Genomic DNA, 11,522 nt, shown 5'->3' with positions numbered 1-11,522 from the left:
ACAGTGATTGGAGACGGTATTTAAAAACTCCAGCAGCACCGCTGTGTCTGATCCACTCATACCAGCACAACACACTAACACACCACCACCATGTCAGTGTCACTGCAGTGCTGAGAATGATCCACCACCTAAATAATACCTGCTCTGTGGTGGTTCTGTGGAGGTACTGACCATTGAAGAACAGAGTAAAAGGAGGTTAAAAAAGTATGTTGAGAAACAGATGGACTACAGTCAGTAATTGTAGAACTACAAAGTGCTCCTATATGGTAAGTGGAGCTGATAAAATGAACAGTGTGTGTAGAAACAAGGAGGTGGTTTTAATGTTATGGCTGATCAGTGTACAGTACAGTGTTTTGGCGAGCAGTAGCAGCAGAAGACACATCTAAACATCAGAGGTGTGCATATGTTTGTCTGTAGGTCTAGGATAGTCTCTGTCTCTGATAGATTCCTGTGGCTGAGAGTGGTGACGCACCCTCTGGAAAAGTAGAGGCTGAGAGCACTCCTTTGTAGGTGAGAGAGATGGCAGTGAACTAAAAGTGCTCTCTCTTGACTCTTCATCCTTCCTTTGCGGCATCTTTTTCGGGACGGGGGTCCATGGCTGCCAGGACTGTGCTGTGGAGATGGATTTCATCAATGGAGGCTTTGATGAACCAGAGCTAAAACGATAACTCTGTCAGAGTAAGAGAATAAAAGAGAGGTGAAGAGGTTACAACAGTTGTTTTTTTCAAGATGTCAGACTGCAGTTTGACAAGTTAGTTTGGAGAAGCTTGTGAGAAATTTTGGTTTAAAGGCGGGTCAGACAGACAAACGTCAACAAAAATGTAATTTAATAGGGTAATATTTGGTAAAGCTTAGTGCAACAGTAATTAAAACTGGATGCATTCCAAACAACATACTACCCTGCATATTAGTGCACTACACGTAGTAACATACAAATACAGTGGTAGCTTGAAACTCAACGTCAATTGGTTCTGGGACTGGCGTTAAGTTTCAAGGTATTTTTTCCCATAAGGATGTATGGGAAACCTGTTAATGTGTTCCATGGTCCCGTGGACGTGCATATATTTTAGGCTAATGTAAAATAATTGGGTTGTTTTTGACACTTATACACTGAAAATAACACAAATAAAATGTAAAAACACTAGAATAAAAAGCTGATTCTTACAATTTCCCAGAACCCTGAGCTGTAACACAAGTTTAAAAGTAAAACAGTGAGAAAAATACAAGACTAGAACAGTGTGTTTCCGATATTAAAAGGTGGATGACCAATAATTACTTGCAACTTAACGATAGTAAGGACTTGCTCTGTCACTACGAGGCCTCGCAAGCCTTAAGGTCGTCATCTCAGCTCGTCCTCTCTGTTCCATAGTCCAGATTTAAGCAAAAAGGAGATCAGGCCTTTTCAGTCACGGCCCCAAGATTGTGGAACAGTTTGCCACTGGATATTAGGGCTGCACCATCAGTAACTTGTTAACTTTTTAACTTGTTAATGTACTTTTTAACCCTTTCTTGTTTTTGTAAAGCACTTTGTAAAGCACAGATACATGTGGATGCTTTCAGAGTGAATCTGATGGTTATTCCACACAAATGCAGATTCGTCTTATATGCACACTTTGATGATGTATTACCGCACCGCTCAAACCGAGCGCTGAACAAAGCGACTGTTCATTGTTGATTTAAAATTAAATAAATATTTTTTTAAATAAACAAACTGAACATGTTGAGTTTACGGGAAACGTTAAGTTCAAGGGTACAAATTTCCCAACAAAGGGCGTTGAGTTTCAAAGATTTTGAGTTTAGGGGACGTTGAGTTACAAGGTACCACTGTATTAAATATGCAAACCTGGTGTAATAGCCATTTTTCACAGCTGTCATTTTGAAATGAAATAGTAGGACAAATACAGGTGTTAGAAATGACAGTAATATGGGTTACATGTTTGGATTCAAGAGAAGCAGGTTCCTGTAATTGCTCAAGTGTAGGGAGGGGTCACAGTATATACCTGCCACTATAGCCTACATACACACACACACACACACACACACAAACACTCATTGTGTTTATATTAACACACTACCTTTGTTAATCCTCTAAAGTCTTGGATTTTGGATGCAATATCTTTTATCCAGCCATTCATTTCTTCAGGCGTGTCTGTCTGTAGACAAAACAAAAAGAGCAGCATAGAAATGGGTGTGACCATTAAGTAATTACTATATACTCTTATAATTCTTATAATCTTATAATGATAAAATTGAATATACAATTAGACTATTACAGTTTGGGACAAAATACACTATATTGTCAAAAGTATGCAGACACCTGTTGGACATCCTATTCTATGCTCAATGAGAAAGAGAAGGCTTTTTTTTTTTTTTTTTACAAGATTACTGTCACATATCCAGCCTGTCTAGGCTCTTGGAGTTTGTTTAAGTGCCATGCCCCCTGATTAGTCCCCTTCTAATTAGCCCCAGCTGCACCTCGTCTAAGGTAACAAGCTCATGTTATTTAAGAAGGGAGCTTGGGACTCTAAATTGGAGACTATTTTGATTTGATTCTGTCCTGTCGGTTTAATTTGCTTTGACTTTAAGCGCTATATAAATAAAGTTAACTTGACTTGACCTTTGCTAGTGATATTGGTCTGTCTGTCTGTTTGGTTTTTTTGTTAGTTCCTGTTAGCTTCTGTTTGCTAATTTTTGTTAATGTGTGTCAGGTTTGTCCATGCCCTTTTCCATGCCTTTGTCTATGTTGAGAGTTTGTCTTGTTTATGTATTGTTAGCTTAGCTTAGGGTATAGGTTTCTAGTATGTTTAGATTAGCGTTAGCTTAGCGGTTAGCATAGCATTTAATTTACTTTATACAACTGTCAGAAATGTATGTGGCTAAAACACTTGCAATCAGTAATTAGACATGTCCCAATACTTTTGATCATATACCATATAGTGTACATTGCTTTCTATAACCTGTTTTTTCCCTTCTCATTTCCAATTCCTGATTGTGAATCTGCTGCCGCTTGCACAACCCCCGGTCTGACGAGGACAGCTGGATCACCACACACCCCTATCTGACACGTGTCCAATCTGCGGCTGCTTCTTATCACCTGCCCGTGTTGGATTCTTACACAAAGTTATATAGCGTACGGAGAGCCATGCTAAGCTCTATATGCCTCCCCCACCCACCCACTCACTCACATAGTCACTCACATAGTCACTCACTTCATCGCATATCGCAGTGAGAGCGGAAAGAGACTCTGTTTAACTTTTCCTCCCTCGCACAAGGCAGTTGTGCTTGTGTGGGCGTCTGACAAGGTTGGTGGCTCTGCTAATAATCAAACTTCCGAGTTAAAACCCTCAGAATAAAATCATACAGAATAAATGAACAAATAGAGAAAAGGCGTATGTGTTAGTAATGTTCACCAGTGCAGTGCACATTGCTGAAGTCTGAAACAGGTGCTGTTTACACCTTGCTTGAGCGACAGTGCATTTAGGCAACATTCAAAAACAAGTTATATTCAAACTACACCCAGGTGCACATTACATCCCCTTCATCATCAGCTAAAATGAAATAAACATACCTGAATGTAGAAGGTTCTTGCATTCGTGATGATCTCAAAAAGGTTATCACGTGACAGCAGATCTCTATTAACAATAAAAAATAAACTGAGAAAATGATCTACAAATGAGTCTTCATTGTTATATTGTTATAGTGTTAAATATTTACATGTACATGAAGACTGAACAAAACACAACCCTGCTTAGATTTTAAACCATATTATTAAAAACATACTAAACTATGCTATGAATTACAGTTTGTCTTTTCATTTGGCTACATGTACATAATAAGTATTTATAGACGTGTCATTTAATTCCACAAAGTTGAATCAGTTCATCTGGACACAAGTTTGTTGTAGAGATACGTTTCGTCACTCAATCCGAATGACTTCTTCCAGACTGAAGAAGTCATTCGGATTGAATGACGAAACGTATCTCTACAACAAACTTGTGTCCTGATTCAACTTTGTGGATTTGTGTACCTGGATTATTGAGCATGCATCAACAGTGTCATTTAATTATTTTTGCTTTAAACACGTTTTTTGTGTTTATATTATTTTCTCTTCCAAATGCATCCTTTTTATAGCAGCTTGGAAATGGTTCTATTATCTTGTTAATGCAAACTCGAAAATACTAACCCTAACCCTAGTCTAATCTTACCTGGTCTTTGCATTTAACTTAGTAAATCAAACACACCCTATAATTTAAGCATTGATTTAAGCAAAACTACTATTATAAAAACTCCTATTACAGCAGTTTTGCTGCATACTGAGATTAAGGAAAAAATGAAATGGAATGGAAAGGGGGACTACACCAAAGAATGGGGAAGTGTGATCAAAAGGGTGTTGGCTTTATGACGGGTAATACAAGGGAGGGGGTCAGGATACAAGATGACAAAAGGTGTGAGGAGACAGGATTAGGTGTGTGTAGGAGACAGGGAGTGGGGGTAATACAATAAAGCTTCTTTTGAGTTTGAGTAATACAGGATACAGGATGAAAGGATCAAACAGAAGGGTTCATTTCAATATCCAAAAGGTGAGAGAAGGGGAATAATTTATCTCAGTATAAACCCCTATTAGTAGAGGTCAAAAGTGTCAGACCACTAATGAAACAATGCTTATAATTTAATGTTTATAATTATTTAACGTTTTTCTTTCTCTTTTTCTCCGATTTCCCCCCAATTTTCTCCCCTAATCTAGTCATATCCAATTACCCCTTTTGCGTTACGCTTCACCTCTACCGATACAACCCTCCACTGCTGACTGAGGAGCGTCGCAACTGACACACACCCCTCCGACACGTGTGCAGCACGACTGCCTCTTTTCACCTGCACGAGGCGTGTTCATATGCGGATCAGTCTTGTGCACAGAGAGCCTCACCCTGATCAGCATTATTCCTCGACTCTTTTTGGCGCAATTGCACCAGTTATGAGGAACTCTGGTCCGGCTCATCCCACCCAGTACAACAGCCAATTGTTGTTCATGTGGGCGCCCAGCCCAGCCAGATGGCAGAGCTGAGATTCGATACGATGTATTCGAAATCCCAGATCTGGTGTGCTAGCGTATTTTACCGCTGCGCCACCTGAGCGGCCAAATAAACGTGTTTTCATTAAATAAGTCATTAAATAATCAGAATCAAAAAGTAAAAGGTTAAAACTTTGTTAAATTGACCATTTAAACTGCTGCATACTTAAGGTCAGATTCTGTTGAGTCTTCAGTGTGAAATATGTGAATTTAATCTGCTGATCAGACACTAATTTAAGTTATTAATTTGCTCTCAGGCGAAACAGGGTGGGTAGCACTGACACCTCACAGCAAGAAGGTCCTGGGTTCAATCCCTAGGCGGGGCGGTCCAGGTCCTTTCTGTGCAGAGTTTGCATGTTCTCCCTGTGTCTGCGTGGCTGACAGATGGTAATGAGGGTTGAAAATCCAAAAAGCACCATGATACCACATTAACTTACCCTGATTTTACAAGGCACTCATGAACTTTCTGTATGTCCCTCAGTCGAATACTGCGCAGTGGGTCTTTATCCTACAGACACAAGAATGCACTGGTTATTAGATCAATTATAGTTCTAGATAAATTAGTCTTTGTTGTTTTAAAAGGCAAGAAAAGCTTTGGCTCACCGTTTCATTCTTATAGTAACTCACAGTTTGGTCATCTAAAATGAAATATCTTCTCTTCCAGCTCTTTCTCTGAAAAAATATGTACACCATCACTAAAGCACTGCCTTAAAGTAAATAAGATCATTAGATTAGTATTAAGATAGAAATCACATGACATATGGATTACCACGTTGCCTTGTTTGACACAGTAGCCTGATCTCACAACGTTGGGCCGTAGGCTCTGACATCTTCTTAGAGTTACATGTGATGACACCTCAGTAGTAAATACATCATCTGAGTCATTCTGTTAATAAATTAAACAACACACATGGTTGGCTCTCATTTTTTTCTCTATTATATTACATGACCAAAAGTATGTGGACACCTGACCATGAGCTTGTTGAATATCCCAAAACCAGTGGCGTCAATTGGCTGCAGCTTTAATAGCCTCCACTATTCTGGAAGGAATAAGAGTGTAAGGGAACTTGTGCTCACATGAGAACCCCTGGCTTGCAATCAGTGTTCCCAAAAGTGTTTAATAGGGTTAGAGTCAGGGCTTTTTGCAAATTTATATTTTATTAGATTTCAACAATTAGGAGGTGTGTTCACATAGGTTTGGTCATGTAATTTATGTGCTTATAAATACAAGAATGTTCAATAAACAACAAAAGTGATAAAGAACCTGTTGGACTGGTGTGTGAACAACCACACCTCCCACAATCTCTGTTTTGTAAGCCTGTCGCAACGTTGATTGAGTTTGGCTCGTCACAGTGGCAGCATCGGAACTCGGAGTACCTGCTGATACTTTGGGAACCTGAATATAGAATTGGACAGTCAATTTTGATTAAAAAATACAAAGATTTAGAACTTCTGAGTTCATCTGTCAGTATGCACAGTATCTGTTGGACCTCTATACTTACTGGAAGCAAATTTAAGACAATCAGTCAAAAAACAGCAGCTAAAATAAGGCTGGAATTTTTAACAGGACAGTGATTCAAAACATACTTTAACCATCAACCAACTACTTTAAGAAACATAAGCTGAGGCTTTTGGAATTTAGTCCCCTGACTAACACATCACTGTAATCAAAGCATGTTAATTATGCAAGGCTGTTATGCAAGACTGAAGAATATGTCAAAACTAAAACTGCAGTTCTGGATAAAGAACAGTTATGCATGCCTAAAAATTGCACAAAGGCATTTAGGCAAATAAGAAAAATGGTCAGATGATATAAAAATAATAAATTGGTGATAATTCAGCTTAAATCATGTGGAGAAAAAACAGCACATTTACTGTAAAGTTTGGAGGAAAAAGCATCACAATTTAATGCTGCTTTTCTTTTACTCAAAAAAAGGTAATTGCTTATATGGACAAGCAAATCCCTAATCATAACCCAATGTCAATTCTATTGGGAATCCTAAAATTAAAAACCCATTAAAGAAACCCCTTATAACCTCTGACAAATTGAAGATGGTTTGACAAGAGCAAGGTTTGAAAAAAGATAATTAATAATAATAAATTAGGTTATTAATAATGATTAAAAATGACATTTTACAGTAGTTTTACCAATACTATTACCAATACTATAATGAATAAATACCATTATTTTTTATTTTGCTCTGATTAAACATCCACTTTTCATAGTTCATGCAACCATTTAATACTGAGAGTCGAGTACTCCTTGGTCTGAAATAGACACAATGTCGCTTTCACTGATGTATTTTAGAGTAAAATCTAAATCTCTGTCATTATACAGCATTTCTGCTACTATTTATAGCCTAGAATGACAGTTCCCCTTTAACGGCTTTAACAGAAGAATGATTAAGAGCAACAAAACAGGAAGGGCACACACATATTGGCGTGCTTACATCCTCAAATAACAGTTAAGCAAATTCAAATCAGTACTTTAGTTCCTACTGTGAAGCTCCTATAAACTAAGACATTACGTTTAACTAATCTAACCTCTGTACTAATCTAAACTTCTGTACTGGTGTGACATTTACTAATTGCTACAGAAGCAACCTTTTGCACGAGTTACCTTGCATATCAGTTGGTGTATGTGTGTGTGGTTTGACCTACTGTAATTTTGGTGGCTTTATTCAGAGCAATAACCCACTCCTTTAAGTCCACAGCATCGTTGGCTTGGAGGAAGTACCGTCGAGACAAAGCATTTATCACTGGATATAACAAAAGGTGTTAGCTGTTTAGAACAGTTTATATCGGAACAGAATGAGAACAAACAACTATCACTCACCAAAACAGTATTCAGCTTTTGGCTTCTGCTTGACTGAGGCTTCACTAACCTGTAAAAAAAACACAAAGGTCCATAAGAAAAAGTTAATAATAGATTAAAAAGTGCAAAACCAACAAGGTACTGACATGATGGTTAAATGCTCCATGTAATCTCAATTAATTTAATCTATTATAATGTAATCAAAACTTGCCTGGAAACGAATAAATGTTCTTGTCAAAAATTATTGTCAATTATATACATATAAAATTGCAGGTGCACAGTTAAAGACTTGAGCTTTTCTTGTCACTCGTGTGCATCACCTTCTAGTCTTTTATCAGCAAACACTTTCTGTTTACAGGATCATTATTCTCCCCCTAGCACTGACATTTATCAATATCCTTTTTACATTACTGTCAATTTCCATTTCAAATTTTACTTAGTGGTGTAACTTTTTAGAATATTAAAATATTTTTAGAATTGTTCATTCATTTAGTTTCTTTTTAGTCTTTTTATTACTATCATCAAACAATCATACTACAGTTTTAGTAGCATTCCTAAAATAGGCACAATTTTGATCCTGTTATTGGAATATTTAATAGAGCATGAATCTTAAGACAGAATCCATAGATAGACATTTATGGTGAAGCAAAAGAGATTGTTATGCATGTTTATGAGTGCACTTACTATTATGAAAGCTTATTAAATTAATTGTTACTGTTGTACACTTGTTAAAATACAGATTTTTTTAATTGCATGGAAAAGACACATGAAGGCATGGAGACAAAAGTTTACCATGTGTACATTTTCTAATTAAAATATTTGATACATCTTAAATTCATATTTCTTTTAAATTACTTACATTAATTCTATTTCCTAATACTTCTCAGCAAGTATTACAAATGTTCTGCATATAAAATTTCAGAACAATGAATGCTGGCAATGAATATTTAACTGTAACAGTATGGTAGTAAGAAAAAAGTTTACCTTTGATATGTAACTCAGTCGCAAACTTCCAACACAATCTGTTCCCTCTGGCAAATTCTGCATTCAAAAAAATTAGAAAAACATAAATATCCAAATATCAGTTTTAGTAGTATTTAAAAAAAGAATGTTTTTAAATCTTTACACTGAAATCATCAATATACAGTGCTATAAAAACGTAACTGCACCCTTTTAAATAGCCTTGTTAAATTTAAATCTCATTTATCTTAAACCTATGTCACAATCTAAAAAACTTCCAAGAGAGAGCTACGATAAAAAAAAAGATTTGTTAGAAATATAAAGTCTACAAGTCTGATGACTTGGCACAGTGGTCAATGTCCAGTGGCCAGCCTGCTTAAATGTTTCCATAGGCTTAGTGATAATTGATCCAGCAAGTCAAAGCAGATCCCCAAATAAAACATCTCTGGTCTCAATCAAGGTTATTGTTTATGAAAACCACTGATAACCAAGAAAAACATCACAATCTATAAAAATGTACTGTGGACAGACAAATTGGACTTTTGAACAAGGGTCATATTTTGTATGGTGGAAAACAAATAAGAACATGGTTAAACCAAACAATGGTGTAGAAGTGCTTTGCTACATTTAGAATGGCAATCTGTCCATAAGATGAAGCTCACACAACTGGATACATAAAATCAGGTCATTAAGAAATGGTTTCTGCACTAATATTACTGACAGGTTGAATTACCTGAGGATTGTCCATGTACCAGAGGAGCAAGTTGTGTGAAGTGTCCAGTATAAAGTAGCGTCGGTGAAACTTGCCACTGTTCTCATGCTCCTCAATGTCCAAAAATCCACAGACACGATTCTGTCTGTCCAGGTACGGCATGTCCCAGTACTTCTAAAAATACACACAAAATCAGTTGTTAAAAGTGAACAGTCTTGTCTGTCTACTCTAGTTTTTTCTGTTTAACGATTCGAAATACTATGTTTTCCTGATTTTTTTAAAAACAAAATGAAGACAAATTATGACAAAGTTTCCTTTTATTATAAATAAAATAAAATAAAATACTGTATTTGTGCTTATATTTTATTTATCTAAATAATGCATGTCCTTTTATGCCAAATAATGCTTATTGTGTAAAAAAACAAATGAAATTTTTAAAACAAATCCAACATTATATAAATAATTGAATAATACAAATAAAGAAAGTATCCTCACATAAATCAATTTGGCTGGAAAATCCCCCTATCTGACAACTTTGTGAAGTGCCATCAACCAGGCGAGGTGAATAGCGCCAGTGCCCTCTGCTGTTTAAAGTAAATATCGATTCGTCTTAAATGAATAACCGATTCAAATTGTGGCACATGTGCACCGATTTTTAACTGTCTTGTGGGGCATCGTTACATCGCTACTGTTTATCTTATCTTAATCTACATTACTGTCCTCTTTTAGTTAATACTAGGTCAATAGGAGTTTCTTTTTACCCTAGCCTAGTAAATACTACATACATGGGTGGTATTGTATCTTCTACCAAATCCTATTAAATGCTGTATGTCTGAAGAGCCCCCTCTACCATACTGCAGTAAACACAAAACATTTGAAGGATACCTTCTGCCATAGCATAGTAAATGCTTTATCTGTGTTTGGTCTCTTTCACAGTAGCCTAGTAAGTACCTTACTTCTGTTGGATATGTTTTAACATAGCCTAGTAAATACTGTACATCTGACGAGCATCCTCTACCATGGCCTTTTAAACACTATGGTTGGTATCTCCTACCATAACCCAGTAAATACTATACCTCTGCTGACTATATTTTAACATAGCCTGAATTGTTTCTACCATAGCCTAGTGAATACTGTACATGTGTTTGGTATTTTTTACTATAGCCTACCAACAGGAATCAGTACCTTCAATTCTCCTGCCTGGATTGCTTATAGGCTATGCAAAACTGTTTTGCATAGATTGTAAGCAGATAAGCAAATTTTAGGATGCTTCCTGGTTGGCATGCAGAATATAAATCAACACTCACCAAGGATCCCAAAGCGACTTTGGAATGCTAGCTCTAAGTTTAAAAAAGACCAACAATAAGGAAGGATGCATACAACACTATACCCTGGTAATGTTGACTGATTTTAAGCAACATTTAGCTCCTACTAGAAAATAGTCATCAGAATTTGCTTACCTGATGTGTACAAACTATGCAAAACAGTTGTAGCTGGAGTTCGATGTGTCTGTGTATCATTAGAATTATTGTATTCTTATAATACTGTATAGTACTCTATAAACACCAATCATTGACAATGACTATTGTACATCCAAACAGCACACAAACATACTAAACAGTAAAGAAGAAACAGTATTTAAACACCTCTCTTGCTACAGTCTGGCTTTACTAGGAAGTAGCAATCTTAATTTGCTTACCTGGTTTGTTTACAGGCTATGCAAACCTGTAAGGCTCAAGTTTATTCTTAACACCCACAAGTAGTGCATTTTTCTCTATGCCACTCATTATGCTACAGAACATGACAAAAATAACTCATTTAATGTTCTTCACACAAAATTTCATACTACTGTAGCCTTCTAAATACTATAAAGGAGGTAGGCATCTTCTAATGTCATTTGGTCTGATGTTTAAGCATCTTAAAATTAGTCTTATAAGTTTTTTATAACATATGACTAAAATAACTTT

The 11,522-nt window shown here is 36.4% G+C and overlaps 1 protein-coding gene across 1 annotated transcript; it reads right to left on the bottom strand.

The window, feature by feature from the left end:
* Positions 1–325: 325 nt before the first annotated feature.
* plekha2 (pleckstrin homology domain containing A2) lies at positions 326–9,724 on the bottom strand. Its single transcript, XM_062998504.1, has 11 exons — positions 9,577–9,724; positions 8,868–8,924; positions 7,905–7,953; positions 7,730–7,827; positions 6,333–6,464; positions 5,838–5,954; positions 5,672–5,740; positions 5,506–5,576; positions 3,569–3,632; positions 2,076–2,153; positions 326–670 (listed from the first exon to the last, which is right to left on the bottom strand). The coding sequence occupies exons 1-11, from the start codon at positions 9,715–9,717 to the stop codon at positions 383–385; spliced, it is 1,164 nt and encodes a 387-aa protein (XP_062854574.1). The 5' UTR covers positions 9,718–9,724; the 3' UTR covers positions 326–382.
* Positions 9,725–11,522: the final 1,798 nt, after the last annotated feature.

This window comes from Trichomycterus rosablanca, chromosome 7 (assembly GCF_030014385.1).
Source record: "Trichomycterus rosablanca isolate fTriRos1 chromosome 7, fTriRos1.hap1, whole genome shotgun sequence".
In the NCBI taxonomy this organism is placed as follows: domain Eukaryota; kingdom Metazoa; phylum Chordata; class Actinopteri; order Siluriformes; family Trichomycteridae; genus Trichomycterus; species Trichomycterus rosablanca.
Note: the sequence above shows the minus strand (reverse complement) of the source record. Positions and strands in the feature narration are given on the sequence as shown.